Source organism: Melozone crissalis, unplaced genomic scaffold (assembly GCF_028551555.1).
Source record: "Melozone crissalis strain CALT ecotype California unplaced genomic scaffold, PUWL_Pcris_2 ptg000016l_1, whole genome shotgun sequence".
Lineage (NCBI taxonomy): Eukaryota > Metazoa > Chordata > Aves > Passeriformes > Passerellidae > Melozone > Melozone crissalis.
This window is the reverse complement of record NW_026535794.1, coordinates 57,574,704-57,597,695: the sequence shown is the minus strand read 5'-3', so window position 1 is coordinate 57,597,695 and position 22,992 is coordinate 57,574,704. Positions and strand designations below refer to the sequence as shown.

The window sequence follows — 22,992 nt, the reverse complement described above, 5'->3', positions numbered from 1 at the left end:
ATAGACCAGAAATATGATATGATAGCATAGATATTAAGAATTTCATTGTACATCTGCAAAAAAACCCACTGGAGTTTAAGCTAGAAAATATACCACAAGATTAGATGCATATAGTTATTCTTTTCTCAAGTAAATATTTATGAGGCAGACTGTTGCCTTATGATATTCAATAACAGAATTGTAGGCAGAGCAATGTCTCTGCATAGGTTGGGCAAAAGATCACGAGGAGCACATACACAGGCAACAGATATATTTTTCTCTTAAGGATGGGGTCTTTACTTAACACAAGTTTGAGCTTAGTCTGCTGCTTAGGGTAAATATACTGCAGTTAGGTAATCTTCTGTGTAAGATTTATAAACACCAGGACAAGCTTCTCTTTAGGATTTGTGCAGATGTTTAGTATCATGCTTGTGTGCTAAAAATGTGTATTGCATCCTAGTTTTCACTAAGGTGAGGGACCACTACGAGGAGATGATGATTTCACATCCAGAATGTGATCAAAGTCAAAAACCTTAGAATATGAGGCCTCTAGCTGTAATCCTGAAGTCTGAGAGAGAATCTCTTCTGTACTTTAGAAAATGTAAAGGTGCAATACATGGCACATTTGAAAGTGCATAACAGTGGTGATATATTTATTTATAAGGTGCAGGGAAGTGTCATATAGAGCACCTTTTTCAGTTCTACTTTACATTAAGTTAAACCCATAGACTTATGTAGGATCTAGTCTTTATGGTTTTACTTGTACCTGTTTTCCCACAGGAATTTCAGTGGTAACAGTATGAGATGTTAGTGTGACAGATGATTCTTATATTACAGTTATACACCTTTTTGTTAATTTCAAAAAATGTGAGCCCTTGAAATTCCTTACCAAGGTGGTCAGGAAGGCTACAGCAGAGCCTTTGTGAACATGAATTGTTTTGTAGGCATATGTGCATGGAATGTGTATTTCCAAGTTGCTATGTTAAAATAGAAATTAGAAGTGAATAAGACAATAGTATCTCTTTTGAAATGGTACAACTATTTGGCTTTATTACCAAAAGAACAAAAGATGGGAAGACATGATAAAAGAAAAATATTCCCAAAGGCTGTTGATTTACTGGCATGATGCAGTATTATGGACATAAGCAACTGCCTTTTAAATGATCTTGAATCCTTTGCTAATAAGATTGTGTACATAGGTGTTGAATGTAGCCAGGCTGTATTCAGTTTGTTATCTGAATTTAGTTCTTTATCCTTCATTCTTAATACTCTTACAGAATTTTGACAATTGGAAAGCAATAAATTATTTGCATTTCTTCTTATAAATACTGTTTCTTTTCCGATCCCTTGGGAAGTGGTCCTCCATAATAGATAAAAAGTTTTATGAAGTTCTTAATTTTCAATTTATGTCAGATTTCCTCCTTCTTGAGCAAGACATTAGCACAGAGACTTCTGTTACAGTGATGTAGAAGTATGCATTTAAGTGTAGTATTCGGAACCAGAAGAATTGGATCTTCCCACTGCCGTGTAGAAGTTTTGCTTTTCCTATGTTTTTGAAGTCAGGAAAGACTTTTGTGATAGAAAAGAACAGAAATGACTTTTGATCTTTCTGAGCTCTCTTATTTTTTTCTTTAAAGTGTCACTTACCATACAATAAATGTGTATGGATTTACAAAAGGTTGTTCTTTTGCTGCAAAATACCAAGATACCTGTGGCCACACGTGTATCTTCCAAAATCTCTCTCAAATATGAAATGACAAATAATATTGAAAAAAGCTCCCCAAACCAGAGGAATTGAGGTAAATGGTAAAGGTTTGATTTGTCTTTTGTTGAGGAATTTTTGTTTTAGTTCTCAGTGATAATTTCCAGGATTTTTACTTGGCATAGTGCATAAGAGCTACTGTTCTTAAACACTTCCTTCCTGCTGAAAATGCAAGTCTTCTTTGAATAGGAACCATTAGTTTATATGAAACCTGCCACTGGATCCTGGTAAAAACCTGGGCTCTCAAGTGTTCTGAAAATGAAATCAGATTTCAAAAAGATATTGAAATAAAAAGATACTAAAATAATATATATTGCTAAAGAACATAAACTCATTTAAATAGAAAAGGTGAATTATTGGAAGAAGAGATGAATGCTACTCTTCCTTTTGCACTGTCTGACTGCTTTTTCTTAAGTCTATTCTAAGTATCCTGATAGACCATTAAAATGATTCTAGAGAGAAAATGCCATTTGTGTATGTGGCATTCAGTTGCCTGAGATACAGGATTTTAATTTTTTCTTAATAAAGAAAGCTGGTAAACCCAAAGTTCATTGTTGGCCAAAATAGTATTTGTTTTGGTTCAACTGAATTAAGTGGATTGGCAACAGAAATGCACACGGTTCTTGTTCGGTGTTCCATTTTAAGACATCTCACTTCATTTAACAACTGCTAAAACCCCCTGCACTCTTTCGTCTTCCAGCTCTACAGTCTGTGGAAAGAGAAGCACATGTGCATGTTAAAATTGCTTAAAAAAATGACAGATGAAGGACTTTGATTTAGTCTTTACAAAGCAGACACTTAAATTTCTTTCTCAACAAAGCCTTCCTGTTTGTTTCCCAGCAAATTACCTTTGCTTGCTCAGTGGTGCTTGACAATTAGAACGGAAACAGTTCTGGCATAAAAATGAGGGTTTTAATCCAAACAGGGTAGGGCTGAGTGAATCCAAATTCCTATGTCTCAGGAGCGTTGCTTTCCAAATTTTCTAGTCTTTTGTAACTGAAATCAAAAACAGTCAGTCAAAATTTGCCAAATATTTATAAACTGGTTTGCTTCTGCTTTTTTCTTCTCATAAAGGAAAGTATCTGAGAAGTGTCTCCATGTACGCAATAAATGTTTCCATGGAGGCAATAAATAACCAACATTCTGGTATGCACCCATGTCATGTCATGAGACAGGATGTTTGACTTTTACTGAGATTTTTTTGTCCTCTTCAACCCAAAGTAAATAGCTATTCAGTAGGGAGGTGCCCTCTTATGTTGTTAAACACTTGCAAAGGCCCCTTCAATAAGGTAAAACTCAAAAGTTCAGGCAAAACTGCTTGGTTTTGTCACTTTACAGGAATGCAGATGACTACCAAAGAAAATGGCAGCTTTGATGCCATTTCTGATGAGTGATGCTGAAGAACAAATTCCTAGTGAATAAATGTTAATTTCAGTTTTTAGTCACCAGTTGGATGCACTATCTTTTGAGACTAAGAGAAATTTGGTTGAATGTAGGGATAAAAATGTGTCCTCTAACAATTCCCCTCTATTTGACAGTAAAAATAGGGAAGCCTATAGAAGATAGACAAATTTACACTATAAAACGCTGCCGGCTTAAAACAGTATCTGAAACATTGTGGAGTGTCTGTTTTTAATTGATTTTTCTTTGAGAAAACTTAATTCTTCTATTTCTTGCAGTTTTGTATGTTCTTTTCTTGAATAGATATAATTTAAATTAGTTTGCCTACTTAATAATGAAGCTGACAAAGAGAGAAAAATTAATATAAGATGGTTTCTTTAGTATGTTAGAAACATTGAATAGAAACACAGGATTACAAGGTTTCATTTCGAAATGTGCAGCAATAGGCAATTCTCTTTTGCCTTCCTCATTAATACAGCATTAATTTTAACAGTACTGTGGCTTAAATTTTTTGTTACCTCAATATGTTAGGGAGTAAATATAATTTCACACAGATGTTTTCAAATTTGTGCTTGATAACTAAGATTTGTCTGGAATGTATTTTCTCTGGGCTTATGCTTTGGAGATTTGGGATTTTTGGTTGTGTTTGATTTTGTTGGGGTTTTTTTGGTTACCAAAAATAAAATTGTTATAGTATTTTGCATAGGTCAGATAGGAGCCAACAGTTAAGTGCAGCCAGGGGCCAGACTTTCAAAGGATTTGCTCATTCAAAGTTACTTTCTTGTCTCTTTTAGGACTATATAATAAGATATACTGAACACTTCATTGAAAGCCTAGAGGGTTTACTTAAGTGCTGAGCTGAACTCCAGAACTTCACCTGTCCAGTTCTGTTGAAAAATAGTTTTTTCCTTTTACCCAAACATATAACTACGTTGATAAGACAATGTCTGAAGTGAGAAATTATGTGTATTTTACTTAGTGCCCCAAGACAGTGATTTTCTTAGGTACCATTTACCAGTGTCTGCTTAGTTTAAACTTAGCTCAGATAAAAGGAGAATCTCCCCCAAAAAGCAAAGGGCCAAAGAGGAATAGTTCTACCTTACCTAAATACTGAAAATCTTATGTTTGAAGACAAGAGAGATGAGAACCAGGGTTTCCTGGGCCCGTGAATTTTTTCTGTGAGCCTCCTGCCTCTCACTATCTATATTTCCATTTCTGGGAACACTTGCTTCCACACCCCTTGGCATCAATGTTTTTAACAGTGCACAAGTTTATGTGAAGCACAGGTTGCACTTGTCTAATACTTCCAAGCTACTGCAGAACCAATTTTTTGCTTTCAAAAGAAAAAAACGCATTTTAATGTCCTCCAATTTATTTTTGTTTTGTCTCAGTAATAGGCAATGTTGTTATCCCAAGGATTTATTCACTAGCCCTTTGTCAAAAGCTTTCATTATGCTTCTAAACTCAAAGACCATAAGGTGAAATTTGAGTGGTTTAATAGATGTTAATGTAGTTTATGAGACATTTAAATGTTCTCTGCAGTTCTACTTTTGTAAGACTGTGCAAAAGACCTCTCTCTTCAGCACAGCAGATTCAGATAGTATAAACTAGGAGGAAGGTAACACACGTGACTGTGACTATGTGGCGGTTTCGATTCAAAAACTGGGCAGAAACAACAATTAGGTGTAGTGGTTTTGGTCTGCCAATCTGAGTTTCCCAGCCAATGCACCAATTAATGTAGTGGGTCTAGTGCCGGCCAAATCACCAGTGCGTTCCACTACAATTATTTACTCATCTTCTGCTGTGAGATAAGGATTAGGAGGAGGGCAAAACAGGCTCAAAACTTTATTAAAAAACTTTATTAACAGAAGTAAAAGGAAAAAAAACCATAAGAAATAAGAATAGTAAGAAAAAAAAAAGAAAATCAGAATCAGAACACTTCTCTTCCTCCCACACTTCTTTTCTTTCTTTTACATTTACTGACAATGTAAAGAGATAAAACCTGAGACTTGCAGTCAGTTTACCACCTCTAAAACAGTCTTTTTTCAGTTCTCTTAAGAAGAGGAGTCTGTCTTACCATGCTATGGAGACTTCTCCACATGAAACAGCTCTCTTGTGGCATTAAAGTCACAGCAAATTAGCAGGCACCCAGAATTCTGCAACCGTGAAGTCCGTCACACATTTTGGAAGTTTTATCTCATAACTACCACCATGGGTCATTTCAGCTTATTGGGGTACTATTTTAAGAGTGAGCTGTTTTAGTATGGAAACACAAGTTCTCTTCCTTTATATCTGGGAACAGAGGTTTTCTTCTTTCATCCCTGGGGCAAAGTTTCTGATCTCTCTCATCTCTCTCTGTTCAAGCTTCTCTTTGGATTACAGCTATTGCAACATCTGCTTATTTCAACACTGGTGCTTCTGCTCACGGCTGTAGTTGGAACGCTACAGCCCCCCAATGCATTCTGTGAATTACAGGGAAAAAATAAAGTCTGATATATCAATTATATATTCACCATAGCCTTACCAGAGAATTTCAGTCCAAGACAAGGCATTTCCTCAGTCTCCTCCCAGGTAGAATTTGACTCCGTCTTCACTGAACTCAGTGTCCCATGTTGTTTTCTTTACATGTCTTCACCCTTTCCTTTTCCTGATTTGGGAGAAAAATGGTATTTGTAGGTTTGTTTGTTCTCAAGCTTTATAAATTGAAACAGTTTTTATAGAGTTCTGCAGTGTTGAAAGGTTAATCTTGTCCCGGCTCCGCAATCAAGGAAGCGCGTGTCTCTCGCTGCTGATCACATGGTCCCTGCTGGCACTACGCAAGCCATGCTGGCTAATGGTGCCACCTTGTGACTTTCCTTCAAGTGGGGCACTGGAAAAAGAAAAACTGCTGCCACTGCTTTTGTCCTTCTGTCCACACCATAGCTAGGCTAAAAGCGGCTAAGCAAACAAAGTTAACTGCGAGCCATGTTGAGACAGCTGCAGCCGCATGACATTGCCCCAGTCGTGCTGATTTCAGTGGTGCAGTCCCAGCCACACGGCCGCTCCTGGCCTCGAGGCCGCCCCCTGGGCCGGCCACAGGGCCACTCCGAGTGCTGATCCCAGCTATCTGGTTGCTCCTGGTGTTGGGATGGCCCCTGCTGCCATGGACTGACGGGCTCTGCTGGGAATGGGCGTGGTCCTGCTGGGAAGAGACCCCAGCCACCCCCCAGAATGGGGCCTGGCAGACTGTCCAGGGAGGGGCCAGCCTGGACAGTTATCTGTTCAAAGGCTGGAAGCGAGAGAGCTTTTCCCAGGCTTTGTTTGTTTCTGAATGTGTTTTTCCACAGAGGAGTGTTCAGCTATTTTAAGTGGTTTAACCAGCTATTTTAAGTTGTTTAACCAGGTGTCTTCAAAACTAGCCTGCTGATTGATTCCGCCTGGTCCCCACAGAGAACCAACCCTGCAGCCCGTGGACTCCCACCCCAACTAAAAATCAAACAATCTGTTAAACCACAACAGACTAGCATTAACTAGCTTTAGGGGCCACGTAACACTGCTTTTTCAACCAAGTCTGTATTTGCCCACCGTATATGGGTTTTTTAGTAGGTTTGTCTTTATCTTTTAGCATGTGCCTTTTTCTTAGTCATGTCAGCTTCAATCTGTGGTTGTTAATGTTGTTAATTTAAACACTAATGTCCAAATCAATATCTCTTCTCATGTACAGATACGACAGGAAAAGCCTCTTCACCCAATCTTACAACCTGTTTAATGGACCAGGTTGAATAAAAAGTTGCAAGAGGTGATGCCTTAAGATTTTAGCCTTCTTATTTTTCAAATCCTGTACTGCATTAGTGCATAACTCTAAACTCCATATAAATTGTTAGCTACTGTCTACACATTTTGGTCAGACAAAACAATTCCTCTGGGCCTGAAACTCAAGGACACCCTACAGCCTCAGGCCTCGAAAAGTATAAAGAAAAGTGAAATGGGAGGGGGAGCAAACTGGGGGAATATGACTTCATTGCCTGAAGCTTGGAGGATTAACCTCTGATATGTAAATAGACCAAACTTATAGCTGTCTGAAAAACTCGTGACCATAGTTCATTTTGGGTGTAGCCCTTTGGGGAGGCTTCATCTGCCCTTAATGTACCTGAAGGCTCTTCATTAAATATTATTATAAGTTTATTCTTTGAACTTTGTCTGGCCTCTGTTTCTAGGTAAGCTCAAAAAAGGCATCAGAGGCAAGCCTCATCCACAGGTGTTTTCCTTCCCTGCACCTGCTTCCTGAACAACTCTTCCTCCTTCTTCTGAAGGCAATAAGGCATCCAACCTCTTTAGTTTCATTAGACAAGGAAAAATAACCTTCTTGACATTATAAGTATTGGGTTTATTTTAACACTGTACTTGCTTGAGAGTAAAATTAGCATGGTAGCATCAGAGATTAAAAGTGTAAGGAAGAAACAATCCAAAATGCCTTAGTACAAATCAGGATTTCATTCTTTCCTAAGACCAGGAGGAGCAATTAAATCCCCACTCTGGGTCCTCACCAAACTATGCATACACTCAACTACCTTATGCGTCATATATATGTGAGTGTTTCCTCTAGTAAACAAAAGAAATGTGAATAGATGGCATTATCAGTCATGATACCATTTGTACATGATGTAGGAAGTTATAGAATCATTGCATGTTCATGAATGAACTTGAATTAAGATACCAAATTAATAATTAATAACCAAGTTATGAATGTCAAATGACAAATCTCTGGGAAGACTTACAGAACTAGAGACAGGCTTTTTTAGGTCACCACGAAGCAATAGCAATCCTTTTTCTGGTGAATCCTGAAGTAATCATATTGTTCTGATTGAGAGAAATTTCTGCCCTTTTGCTGGTCTTTTAACATTATGTACCTTTCCTTTTTTGGCTAGACTTCTTTCCAGTGACTCTCTTGGTCCTGCTTGGTGGTTTCAGCTGGCCACTGCAACGCTTCTTTTACAGGATAATGATTTTGTGATGTTCACACTTTTCTCCCCATTGGCAAGCATGTTCTGTTGATTATAAAGCTTGTTCAAAATGTGTTTTTTGTTATGAAGGTGCTTTGGTCAGGAAGGCTTGATTCTATGACGGGTGTTTTTTTTTAAGGAAGGCACTTTCAGCAAATTTATCATGCTGAGATTTATTTGGACTATCCTGTAACTTTCTGTGACAGTGTCTGGGACGCTGGTTAATTAAATAATATGTGTAAAGTTTCCACCATTGAATACTTACAGAAGAACTGAGGACTTTTCCTGGAAAGGTTTCTGCAGGAAACCATCTTCTACAAATAGTGATATGTAGAAAAGTTTTTTATTTCCTTGCATGTGTTTCCAAGATGGTGTTAGTACATGAACAACCACCTCAAATATGTGCTGGTGGATTTCTTCCTTGACTTTGGAAAAGACCATGATAAAAGACTCACCCTCCTGAGTCCCATAGTTTTAGATTTTAATGTCTGGATTTTGAAGAGGTGCCTGTTATATTCAATAGTCTGTACAGAGTAAAGCTTAATACTCTGTAAGTGTTTTCTTAGCACTATAGACTACAGACACTTCTGATAGTAAATTGTGGTTAAATAAATTCCTTCAAACCAGGAGATTATATTTTTTTAAGTGACAGAAGAATTTAAGCTGTACACATAATATTAATAGCCTTTAGTGTAGTTTGCTCTAGTGCTTTGCTTGTTTTTTAATAGTAAGGGAAGCATTACTAGAGATAGTACAATTTGTTATCATGTATTGATCCCAGAAAGTGATCAGATGTTATCCAAATTGATCCCTGGACACCTCTATCCCTGTTCCAGCAGTTTCACTTAAGTATTAAGTATTTATCTGTGATTCCTTTTGTTTAAGGCTTAATTTCTTTTCAAAGATTTTCTTGGACATCAGAAAGCTTTGGATCAGACTGCTAAGCAAGAGGAAAGTGAGAGATGGGGTAGACTGCAGGTCTACCTTCATATTTATCATACCTACTCTAGATTCTGCATTCAAACGTGCAGAATCCAAATGCTGAAGAAGAGCACTAGTTTAAACTCCTTCCAGACTGAATAGATAGAGGCAACTTTCAGTAATCAGAGGAAAATTTTTTTGTCAGAACCCAATCCTATTTCTTACTGTTGACATGCTCTCTCCAACTGAGTTGCATTACTACATCTCTTTTTCATTGTTTATGTTTTCTCTGTTCTTGGAGTTCCAAGTAGAAGGGTCTGTACAGCTTCTGAGATGGCCCAGAGCAGTGAACTCTCTCTCAAGTGGTATGGCTAGATACTGTTTTTCTCTATCTTATTTAAACCTTGAAGCATGTTGCCTAAACTGTTATCCTTTTAAGGAACTTGCTAAACTTCTAAAGTTCATCTAAAGTTTTCTGTGTCAGGATATTCCCTGTGCTCCTTTCAGTAAATACACATAAACTATTTTTTGTATGAAGAACTTTTGTTCTTAAATCATTTACGTACAGTATAAGTTTTCCACCAAATATATAATTAGTTATGTTAGTATATGCTTATGTTGAATGTGTGTAGACCATCTTCAAATTTTTTATAAGAAATAAATACTATAATTATTATCATATAATGTCACCGTTGAGGCAGAGATGACACGTAATTGGATCAGAAGGCAAAAAAGCTTCATTTATTTCATCCTCTCTTCTTTTATAGCTTAGTTTGCTACAGATGGACCTGATTGGTCATTTAATCAATACATTTCACATGATTGTCTAATTAACAAGACACGCATTTGTAAACAATCTTATAAGAAAAACAGCAAAACAGATTATCAGAAAAACACCATCTGCAGGTTGTTTTTAATATTTGGCAATCATTGTTTATCACCAGCTCCCTAAAGCTTCCCAGGCTGATTCTGGGAAAACTTATCTAGCTTTCTCTCTCTGACCAGGCTGTCAGATCCACAACATAAGGTTACCCCATATTGCTTGTACTTTTGCTCTAATCCTTGAAAATAAATGACAAATCCCAGTGCAAAATCCTTTAAGTTCAATTAGTGAGTTAAAAAATTAAAGAGCTCTGCTAAACATATGTGTACCTGAACTTCCTTTTTTGATATATGTACTTGTTTAGAAACACCTGAAGATTAATTTATTGTGCCATGGAGTGGTGGAGCAATTTCATTACAAATGGAAATACTGTGGAACTACATGTTCCATACATAAAGAAAGGAATAAATCCATAAAGTTGACCTTTTGGACAGCCACTTTAAGCCTTTCAGTGTGGTTCTGTACAGTTTTCTGCAACCATGTAGAGCCATCAGTGTTTTTCTGCTCCTTTATATTTGATGACCATAACTAATTTTTGCTGAAAGCCTAGCAGTGTAGTAAGAAAAATGCCATGACTCATGGTGTGTGTGCTGTTTCAGCTGTTTAAAAGAAAAATGATGGATTCTGAACATCAGCATTTGGAGTATGCACTTGCAAATTATTGAAGTGTTCCTGAAGATGGGCTTTGTTTTTGATAGGAACAAAGGGAGATAGTTTCATGTAGTTTAGTGACTTTGAAATAACCTTAAACTTTGCTTACTGTTTTGTTCTTGTGACAGTGTTTCTGTACTGTGATGTTACATTGTTCTATCTAAGCACAAGGTACTTCAAGTTGAGTCTTTGCTTAAAATAGCTGAAAAGATTTTGCAGAAGTAGAATGAAAATGACACAATAGCTTCTGTATATTGGGCGACAGTTGTAAATATATCAGTCTATTCTTTGTACTTCGGATCGTGGAACAAGTATTATTTTCTGTTGATTCGTGGTGGGCAAAAGTGGGGTGATAAATTACAGTAGTACTCTAAGGATGAGCCTGTGCTGGCTGACTCTGCCCATGTTCCATACTGGCTGAACAGCAGCTAGCTTCTGGTTTAAAAACTTGTACTTCATGAAGCAGTTTTTTCTTGCTTCAGTATAATTGTAAAAACATTAAAGTACAAATGTGATACTTTTGACTGGCAAAATTCATCTTAACCTTTGCACAGTTCTGTTGGGTCTTGGATGTCCTCTTTTCTGCTTCTCAAAAGATTCAAGGTTTAAGGACTTCATGTGATCTTGTGTGTTCTGTTTGTTAGCATTTTGCTAACAACAATCCCATCAGTTGTTTTCTTTTCAGTGTTTGTTCACATTTTGGTTTTGTGATAACATGCCTTGTTTCTTCAGCCTCCTTTATTTTTCTGTTATACTCAGGGACTTGAGAAACGTAGCAAACCAAATAATTTCCTGATGACCTAAGTACTGCTCTTTCATGATGAAATTTCGGGTCTCTACTGGGCGTTTGCTTAATTACCCAAATCATCACAGGCGATTGCTATGAGGGTTAGGAGGAGAATGACTCCAATGTTTCAGGTTTCTTTGTTTAGATATGAGCCATAGTAAAGTCCTCGGCCGATGTGTAGGTAGATGCAGATGAAGAAGAAAGAAGCTCCGTTTGCATGGAGGTTACAGATGAGTCAGCCGAATTGTACATCCCGGCATATGTGAGCGACAGAGGAGAAGGCCAGATTGGTGTCTGCTGTGTAGTGCATAGCTAGCAGGAGGCCTGTGATGATTTGGGTAATTAAGCAAACACCCAGCAGAGACCCGAAGTTTCATCATGAGAAAGAAGTTGGAAAACTTCTTTTATTTAAAATGAGTTGGAAAACTCATTTTATTTAAAATGAAATGCATGTATGAATATCAGATTTGCTTGGGTTAGGTTAAGGAAAAAAGTGATAGATGACTTCATACCTTCTTCCTTCCTTTCTAGTTAAATTCTGTTATCATCAAATAATACTTTTCTAAAAGCTCTTTAAAAACATAATAAAGGATTGCCAGATTAATGTTTATGAATCAGAAATTGATCTCGCAGTCTTGAACCAATTTATGTAATCAGGACCTATTTATCTACTTTTTATGTCACAGTTGCAGTAAATGCAATTCTGGGTCTCCAAATTGCAGAAAACACTACAACTGGACAATGCCAGGTTCTAAGATGACACGGATTCACAATCCATATATTTTTCCCCAAATTTTTTATCAGTTCATTGTGATTGGTTCATTTGCATGACCCTTCTCTGCCACTCTGCCCCAGTCCAGGTATCATCCATACTTGCAACAGTTCGCATAAAAATTTTGAACAGGTGTATCTTGTAGCCTTGCTTACAAAACTTAAATCTATATCTGAAGTGGATCAGACTGGTGAACCCAGTAATCCAGTTGACCTCAGATGTGGGAATGTGCACACAGCCAGAAGTACCTATTACTGCAGAAGGTGATGCATCCCAGGAGGCCTGGTACTGATAACTGAGGAAACAAAATTGGTTGAGTGGTATGGTTAGAGAACATCTTTCTAAACACATCCATGGATAGGTTTAAGTAGTGGTTGTACCAAAGTATGCTTGTGATGGAGCAGCAGCAGGAGCAGCAGCAAGAGCACCATATTGTTCTATATCTAGAACAATAAAATTTGAGCAGCATGGTGACCTGTCTGAATAAATCTGTTTCAGGTAAACTTATCCATAGAGTAAGTTAATTTATAGAGTGATGCTATTATGTTGTCTGTGTTTATTCTGGTAATCTAGCTAGGTGCAGGTGTCAGTGTTGAGCCTCAGCCTGCATTCAAGCATGCTTAGTGTTAATGGTCCAAAATCACTGGCATGTACATGCAGTTCAAGCTTATGAAGGAACAAAAGTATTGTAGCAGCGAGCCCCTGAACGGGGAATAATTAACATTGACTCCATCATTGCAGAAGGCTGACCAATTGTGTTATTAAACCATACCATACCATACCATACCATTCCACCCATTGCCCTTGCAGACAGTCTGATACAGACAAATCCAATTGGTCAGTCAATCCAAACACCATGACCAGTGTCCAATTAAGAAAGCACCCTTTGGTAAACAAATCTCTGTAACACATTCACATGTGCACAACAACAGATGCAGTGAGTGAAGATAAGAATTGTTTCTCATTCTTTTCTCTGAGCTTTCTTACAGCTTCTCAGGAAAATCCTGGGAGATTGTGTCTCTCTCTGTTCAGAGGATATGTGATTACCACACAAAAGAGGCCTGTAATTGAAGCAAGGAAAACAGTTGGGATTTCTTCCTCACAGAAAACCAAAATGCAGTGAGATTAAAACTAAATTTGCATCTTAAGTGAGACTCATCAGTTTGCATTAGGAGTTTTTAATATACTTCTCTGTTTCTTTTCATATATTTGAGGCAAATGTGGGAGGTTTCAAATTTAACAGCAATTCTGCATCATTGCAAAGGATCATCCCAGTTCTCTGGTTTTGGAAAAGTACTGCCAGCACAGCATGTGTTGTGTGCTTTGTGTCTTTTATCAGAGTTCTGGCTTGTTTCATGTGCAACCATTTACTGATTTGCAAGAACAGCAACACTTGAACCAAAAAGTGTTTACTTTCTGAATTAGGTTTGAACTTAATTTTTAACTCCTACATAAACAATGAACAGGTAGGTGTATTTTGGGGATACAAGAACCACTTTTATCTCTTGTTCAACTGACAAGTCATTAAAGTGCTGACAGTCCCTGAAAGAGACAATGAACATTGTCCAGGACACAGCTGTCTGGTGGCGATGCATTTGTATGTTTTGAATTACGTTTAGAGCAGAAGTTTGTGACTGCTCTAGTGAGATATAGTTGTTAGTAAAGGAGGAACTAACAGCTTCACTTCCCCTCGTTTGAAGTGATTCATTCCAGAGATGCAGAAAGTAAAGCCTTCTGGGATCTGGGAGCTTGACAGCAGCAGCTGTTAGATAAAAATAAGTGTTACTGCTACAGGAGTGCCAGAAAGCCTTTCTTGCCTGAAAATTCCGGCAATACACAAATTTTTGAAGATGTGGATGAGTGTCTAGCCTGATTGGTCAGTGCAGGAGAAGAACTTTTGCTAGCAGCTGTTTATTTTGGGAAGAATGATGTCAGTGATCTAGAAACTGAAATTCACTCAGCTTTGTTTGGACATTGAAACAGAATGTGAAAAGAACCACTGTAAGAACTGCTATTCCCGTCACTGTAAGAGAATAGCTTGTAGACGGAATTACCTTTGTAGCCAAGTTTTTTCCACTCCTCCTTTGCTGCAGTAGTTCAGATTTCATTGAACATGATTGTGTCCTCTTGCTTCTCCCTTGTGTTTACATTTTCATTTGCTTTTTCTGGCTGATAGAAGTCTCACGATTCTTTAGCAAGACTGCTTATCTCCAGGAGCAGAAAGAGTGGCTGCAGCTCAAACAGCAGGAGTAGAGACATTTCTCGCCTTTTTATGCTTGGGGATTTGCCCTAACATGGATTTTCCTATGTGCAGAGTTTTGCTTAGAGAATATTAGTTGATGTAAATATGCCAGTGATTGATTGTTGCAGAAAATTCCTGGTCATGCCTAGTAAAGAGGTAAGTGACTTTGTTGTGGTTCAAGAGCTGGAAATACAAACCACATGTATTTCTCTATGGATTTTGTAGGAGTTATACAGGGAGAGCTTGTAAGGAATGAAGGCCTGTCTTTGTAAGAGAGAGAGAAATGAAAAGACAAGCACACATAAGATAATTTAACTTCAAAAGAATGTAGCTCAGGACTTGTCCAGGTTTGCCTGAAGGTAAAAATATTCATTTATGAGGTTGATAAAAGATAATCCAGATCTTCTATAGTGTTTCTTGCTGCAACATGAACAAGGGTACAGTTTGAAAAAATCTGTTTATTTGCAATCATCTTCTTTTTGTTCAGGTGGACTGGATCAGAAGCAGCTCTTGCTGAATTTGTAGTGTATGAGTTTACCTAGCTGGCTTTCATTTGTTATGTTTTCCCAAGTGATGAATGGACAGCGGATAGCTGTGGGGACAAGTCAAAAGGCTTAGAGACTGAAATATTTTTAATTCACAAGCCTGCCTTTGGATATTTGGATTTCAAGAAGAGAAGTGCCAGGAAAACACAGGCTTAGAAGGATGTTACTAAATTTGTTATGTGTTAGTATTTCAGGTCATAATTTTTAAGTAAGATACTCTTAGTGTATCAGGTAGAGGAGTGTAAATACACGCATAACCTTTGCTCTAAGATTTTCAGTTAGGAGAATCAGTGTGTGTGTAATTCAGATTCAGCATGGGAATGTTGTTGGTCTTCAGCCTGGGCAGTTCACAGAGTTGGAACAGCTCCTGGGAAGAGTGGTCAGTTTGAAAGAAAGTGGGCCCCTTTGCTTTAATTAATTAAATTCCAGCATTACTTAGGTCACCTCTGTTGCAATCTTGTTTTTTGACAGCTATGTTACTGTGTATTTTAAAGTTGCTTCCTTGGAAAAAATGGCAGCAGGGATTGAGTCATGCATGGAGATCAGATATTGAATTTATAAGGCCTCTGCAGTGTTAATCATTTCTTAACAAGGCGTAAAGAATGAAATTTTGCACTGCTATTATGTTTTCTCATTTTCTTTTGTCAAAACTGTTCCCTGCCTATATGCATAGCTTTACTTTTTCAATTACGTTGGTTATCACCTTTTTTGGCAAACACATGGATGAAGACCAGGGTAAAGCGAAATCCAAAAGTCTTAGTGCAGAGGTATTCTGAAATTACATTTAAGAAAAAGGTAGAATATGAAATGAAGATGTTATATAATAGAAGAACAACTAGAAACCCTTGTATTTTGTAAGTTTGTAGTATTTGAAGAGTTAATTTGTCCTAGTTTTATGAACAAACAAACCATATATGTATATAGCTTTTATATATTTATGGTTGTATATATTTAAAGTTTTTATATATATAGTTTATAGTTTAATAAGACCAAGTTCAAGGTGCTGCATCTGGGTTGGGACATCCCCCAGTATCAATACAAATAAGGTGATGAACAGATCAAGAACAGCCTGCTGAGAAGGACTTGGGAGTGCTGGTTGTTGAGAGGCTGGACACAACTCAGCAACATGCTCCTGCAGCTCAGAAAAGCCACGTGTCCTGGGCTGTATCAAAAGCAGTGTTGGCAGCAGTGTGAGGGAGGTGATTCACCCCCTCCACTCTGGTGAGAACCACATGCAGTGCTGCATACACTATGGGGTCCCTACCACAGGAAGCAAGACCAAGCAGAGGCCACCAAGTTGCTTGGAAGGAAGGATGGTTTTCCTTATCTCCTGTGAGGAAAGGCTGAGAGAACTGGGTTTGTTCAGTCTGGAAATGAGAAAGGAAAAAAGGGTGACCTAACTGCAGCCTTCCAGTACCTGAAGGGAGCCCACAAGAAGAATGGAGGGAGATTATTTACAAGAGCATGTAGAGACAGGACAGTCTTTAAAATGAAAGAGGAGTGAATTAGATGAGATATAAAGAATAAATAGAGGGTGGAGAGACACTGGAACAGGCAGCACAGAAAAGTTGTGGATGCCCCATCCCTGGAAGTACTCAAGGCCAGGTTGGATGGGGCTTTGAGCAACCTGGTCTAGTGAAAGGTGTCCCTGCCCATGGCAGAGGGGTTTGAATTAGATGATGTTTAGTCATCCCTTGCAACCCAAACTATTTTTTATCTTCTATGATGATAGTTAAATTTAAAAACTCCAAATTAATCTAAGAATGTTTTCCTTCAGCTGGGCAAATTAGAAAATAATTTTGATATGTGCAATACACATTTTATTTTCACAATTAAAACCTGCAAGTTTAAATATTCAGACTCCTCAGGAACAGCTAGATTTTTGTTCAGCTATGAGTTTCATCTTTTCTTATCTGTTTATAATGCACAGTGGTATTTTTTTGGTTCCTAAAAAGGCAGCTATCTATTAGAGAAAATTGTCTAGTTGCAAATAAATTATTTTGACCCACAATCACATTGTTATCTTGTAAGGTCTAATAATATTGTGTTAACACTTAAATTTAGAGCCAAAAATCAGCAGGTCCCAAACTCTTATGTTTCGCATTTCATTTGCAGACACATAATATGGCTCCTTAAGTTCTAGCGTAAATATCAAAAGTCATGTCTGTCAGGCTCACCACTGTACTTATGATCAATGAGATTTCTGTTTGGGAAGCCAAGAAATAATGGCTTCCCAATAATAATAAATGCTTTAGAGATTGTGAGAAACAACTGCTCACTTTAAAATTTTAAAGGTTTATTAAACCTCAACAACACAACAAAGGACGGAATAAGGAAAAAGGAACAGCACTGGGAGCGTGGCTGACTGCCAGGGGCTCATCCACAAAATGGCTGCTCTGCTTTTTATACCCGTAGTGTTGTATCAGGCAACCCTGGCCCCTCCCGAAGTCTGCCAGTCAACTGTTCTTTGCTGTCCATTGGTGGAAACCTTCTTGCAACTTCCTTGCTGGTGAGGTGTTCCCCATTCCCAACTGCCCTGTGCAAGGGACATATGTGCACGGTCTCCCTCCACATGTCCCTTACAACCCTGACAACCAAGACTGTCCAGCGGCAGTAATACAGTGATGGGGAAAGGGGACTATGGGGACAATAGAAGGTGTCCAAACAACAAACTACAATAACATAACCATACATCAACAAAACTTCTCTTAACATACACACAATATTCATCCTTTAATTGTGAGTGCCAATCGTCATATTACCCATCTATAACAGGATTTTTGAAACTTGGTAGTGAACCAGACTTTCAGCTGTGATGTTCTTTTTCCTAAAATGGTGTTGCAGCATCAATGTGGGGTGACCCAGCCCTGGACTAGCTCAGGCTTTGTGCTGTTGACAGAGTTTGCAAAATTTACTTGAAAGCAGTTTCTGATTGTGAAATTCAGGTTTTTGAGTTGCTATTTTTGTGAGCCCAGAAAAATTTACCTGAAACAACCTCTGAGGAAGTGAAGCCTCTGCCTCAAGCAAAAGCCACCAGGGAAAAGAGAACCTGGCTTGGGTGCTCCAGCTTTGTAAAGAAACCCTGGCAACCTCTGGCGATGTTTCCAGACACAGAACTGGGTCTTAAGGAGACAATTACAATCCTGAGCACAGATAGATATGGTATACAATAAAATTTTGGTTACCCAGGAGAGATAGCTTTTAAGTAAGTTTATTTCTTAAAGTTATTTATTTATTAAAGTTGTTATTATTTACTATTATTTATTTATTAAAGTTGTTTATTTTTAAAAGCTTTTAAACTTCCTTGAAAGCTATCTGAGAATCGTAAAGTAGTTTAAGACTAAGTATAAATTAAGGATACTAACAGATAAATGCAGTACTTAATTTTCTGTTCGTGGGTTTTGCTTTTTTTTGTTTGTTTGAGGCTTTTTTATTTTTTTATTTGTTTGTTTGGTTTTTTTTTTCCGGAGTGAAATTTTAAGTAAGCTGTACTTGGGTCTCTTCTTCAGAGTAGAAGCTGTACAATTTACAGCTGAAAGACCCCCAAATATTTGGGGTTGCCTAGCATTCCTAGCAAAATGCAGAATAAAGTTGATAATTTTGTACTAGTGGAAGAAGTACTGGACAGGTTTATCTCTGAATCTTACAGAGTGCACTTGTGCAAGACCCTTGGGTCAATATTCCACTGTCAGTGTGTCTTTTTGTCTGTACTTCTGCCACTGTGCTTGTATGGTAATGTATGATGGTACTGGAAAGGCTAAGAGAGGGAGATACACGAAAGTTTTCCGTTGCTTCCATGACTGCACTTGAGAATTTGACAGTTTTTTTGTACTTACCATTTCTGCAAGGAGAACCAAATCTGCATGCTGGAATGTTTGATCTTGTGTGAGGTATTGTATTTGGTCTGGCTGAGCTGGAGTTAATTGACCTCTGGGAGCCCTCACAGTGCTGTGCTTTGCATTGGTAGCTGGAAAACTGTTGATAATATACCAGTGTTTTGTCTGCTGCTGAGCAGCACTGGCACACCATCTCTTTAACAATTCTCTCATACCATCCTCCCATCAAGTGGGCTGGGAGTGGGCAATACCCTGGAAGGGGACCCAACTAGGTAAAAACAGCTGACCCAAGTTAACCAAAGGGAAATTCCATCACCATATGATGTCAGCTCAGATATAAAAGCTACAGCTAGGAAGAGGAATGGGGGCATTTGTTATTTTACAATGTCTGCCTTTTGGAGCAACCGCTCTGTGTGGAAGTCCTGCTTTCTGGGAAGTGGCTGAACATTACTTTCTGCTGAAAGGTAGAGATCACTTTTCCCCCCTTTGCTTATGCATGCAAACTTTCGGTTTTTTCTTGCTTTAATAAACTGCCTTATCTCAACGTTTTCCACCTTATTTTTCTCTTTGGTTGCCTGGGAAGTTGATAAAGTGGCGTGGTGGGCACCTGGCATGAGAGCCAAGGTCAACCCACTACAGCATTTAGTCTGACTAGCATTTTTAAGGCATAGAGCCTAGTTTTGAGTAACAGAACAGTCAGACAAGAAGACTTTATAATTTGAACTATTACATTACTATGTACTGGTTCTGCATTTACTTCACTGCATTCTAGTTCAGACCTGTTTTCAAGTCTGTGTTTTGTCAGGATATACAACTATTCCAAACAAAGCAGGGTTTTTTATTGTTTTCTAGTTTTTTAATTTAAAACCAAGCATACAGTAAAAAAACCCCACCAAATAGTTACTCCTAGTTCTGTTTCTTTTTGTTTGTTTGTTTGGTTGGTTTTTTTTAATTCTGCAATTTATTGTGGTAACTGTATCAAAATACTTCACATGAAACACCAAGTGTGCTTCATAGTTTTAGAAGGTTGTGGAAGCTTATGAGAAATCACAGCATGAAAAAGCCTGAGAAACTGTCCGTTGGCTGTATTTTTGATGCATCTTTCAAAAATACTGGTTTTAAGTATTGTATACAGACATTCAGCCTCATGCATAGCAGCCCTTTTCAACAAGGAATTTACACATCAAACTTGATCCACAGATAAATTTTACAGCAAGGGGAGTTGTTTTCCTTTTTGCTCAGTTTGATAACTTTTTGTGAAAAGGAGTATTTTGGTGTTTTGCATGTGCTGTTTTTAAGATCAACATCAGACAAATAATAGTTCCTAGTCCCTCCAAAGTAAAAGATTGTCCTTTACTTTAGCTGAAATCTATTAAAACTATTGTATAACCTTTAGTATGTAAGTATTTTAACTGATGGAACCTTGTCAGTGTTTTGTCCCCAAAACTTTTTCCAACCAGACCACTCTTCTTGTCATTATAAATTCAAATGAATTAATTATCATTGTGAGTACAATTTCTGCATAATGCTTTTTCTAAATGGGTATTGCCTAGAAAAGTTTCCTAGTTTGGCAGTTCATGATCATGATGCCATTTTACACATACTTTGAAAATGCATGGTAGAGTTGATGTTGTAATGCATTGGACTCTCCATGGGGCTTTTGATTCTGGAGCTACAACAGATGTAGTTGAGGTAACTTTTGAGAAAAGTCTGCCTGTTCCTAAATTTTAATGGTTTAATTTTCTTAATCTCAAACCATTCTCAGACTATGAGTACAAAAAGTTTTTCAGAAATATCTACTTAATATAAATATTCTAGTAAATGAATGTTAAGTAGTTTTTAAGTGGAACTACTCACTTTACTTTCTCAGCTTTACAGACACTAGACATATTTATTTCTAAAACTTTCCTTGAGAAATAGAACTGTACTTGTTTTCACCACTGGATAAAAATTCAGTAGCCATATTTTAACCTCATGTTGGTCTAACCTGTATGATGTGTTAGGTGTGATGTGTAAGATGGGAGTAAGGCAAATATAGTTACTTCTGGGGAGGCTGCCACTTAAGTTCATTAGTCCTTCTTTGAAACAAAAACATGACATGCGTACCAGATCCTCCATATATGTAGAAATGTCATACTTTTTAACATTTACTTGTACCTTCTTTTGTGAAGAGGCTTTATGTATATTCCAAGGACTGCAGCTCTGATTAAAAGCTTGTGTTTTCCTTGCATCACCAAGAAAATGAGAAAATTATTCTTTGTAGTATAGTCAGACCATCAAGTAAAAATGGACTAAGTAATAATTACATTTTATATATATATATATATATATTGAAAGCAAGTATTGCTGGTAGGTTTCTACCATTCTTGCTCTGAATGGAATGCATAGTAGATACTCTCAAATTTCTAGTACTGTAACGGGGGATTCTTTAAATTAGTATGAAGAGTTTGTGGTGCCATAAACATGCACTCAAAACAGAATAAAAAGAGAGGATTTTATTTGATCTTGAGCTACAAATGTCATATTGTATTTCCATCAAGAAAAGTCTTATGAAATTAAAGAAGATAATGTCATTGGCCATTGGTATTTGCTGTAGTTACAGAGTTGATTTAGTTTTGCAGAAACAATACCGTTAGTGTTAACAATACTTGTGGCATGACACTAGTCAAAGCCCTTATATGATGCCTTGTCCTTATCTCTCCTTTTCCTTTTTACTTGTACCTCCACAGTATTGCATACCCAAGGATCCATTGATGGCAGTCTGTATGCAAAAGTGAGAAAGAAGAGCTCTTCAGACGGCAACATCCCTGGTGTTTCTCAGGGTGTTCATGTTACAGGCAGTCCTGATCACAGTGATCATACCCTGTCTGTCAGTAGTGATTCTGGACACTCCACAGCTTCCATCAGAACAGACAAGACTGAGGAACGCCTTGTCCCAGGAGTTAAATGGGGTCTGAGCCCACAAGAGAAGGCAGAACTGGACCTGCTACTTAGTGGCTTTGGTCTAGAGGATTCTGTCAGCACTGCCAAGGATATGACTGATGCTCAAAACAAGTACAGTGCTACTCACCACATAGTGCCAGCTCACATTCACATGAATGAAGTCACCAAAATGAAGGACAGGGAGACTGATATTCTGGATGATGAAATGCCTAATCATGACCTTCACAGTGTGGACAGCATTGGGACGTTGTCTTCCTCAGAAGGGCAGAATTCTACCCACCTAGGGAACTTCAGTTGCCACAAGAGCAGTCAAAACTCACTTTTGTCAGATGGCTTTGGAAGTAATGCTGGGGAAGAGCATCGCAATTTTGTTGCAGACCTGGGCATTGGTGTGGATTCTGTCTTTGAGAGGTCATTTGGAAGCACTGAGCCAAAGTCAACTGAGCAATTGCAACAGAATCCTTCTATCTCACCCCATCCACAAGCCTATCACCCAACTAACTACTCTACTCAGACCTGGGTACGCCAGCAGCAGATGGTCACTGCTCACCAATATGGTTTTTCCCCAGAGAATGAAATTAGGGTTGGCATTCATAACACTGTGGAGAAGTTGGGCAGTGTCCAGAGCCAGTCCCAAGTCCCAGATGCTCCAACACGTAGCTCTAGCAGCAGAGATGCTGTGCAGAGAGGGCTAGGAAGCATGCTGGGTGCTGCAGAAGCTGAAGAACATGAAAGTGCTGACAATTTTAAGTCAAGGTCAGTGCCTCAGAGGAACACAAATGGCCTGGATGTAGGACAAAATGCTGGGGACTTGCCAGCTTCTCCAACTTTGGATATTGATCAGTCCATTGAACAATTGAACAGGCTGATCTTGGAGTTAGACCCTACATTTGAACCTATCCCAACCCACATTGACTCTCTCACCAGTGACAGAAATCAAGTAAATGACTTCAGCAGCCTTGATGCACACATGGAAGAGCTTAACAGTAGTTCTGGCTTCCATGACAAATTTGAGGTCAGAAGCAGGAATGCCTCTGGATATGGTAAGTTGTAATACTTTCTGAAAATCATTCTTTTTCTAGCACCTGTGTGTTCATTAGATGGTACAGCGGGACCCTCAGGTCATTGCTTACAACTTTGATGATGATTATCAAGGGATTATTTCTGATGTCCTCTTTACATAATCATCCAAGATATGGAATCAAATGATTCCATAGGAGTTTTGCAGCTACTTGTCTTTTTGCTTGAAAAAGGTACTGTTCAGCAAGTTCTTACCTGTTATAGATAA

General features: G+C 38.1%; 1 protein-coding gene across 1 annotated transcript in view; it reads left to right on the top strand.

The window, feature by feature from the left end:
- The window catches only part of TNS3 (tensin 3), a 119,402-nt gene that overhangs the window by 31,838 nt on the left and 64,572 nt on the right, over positions 1-22,992 (top strand). Inside the window, exon 12 of the mRNA XM_054273225.1 lies at positions 21,491-22,747. Coding sequence (XP_054129200.1) covers positions 21,491-22,747 — 1,257 coding nt within the window. The remainder of the gene's footprint in view (positions 1-21,490; positions 22,748-22,992) is intronic.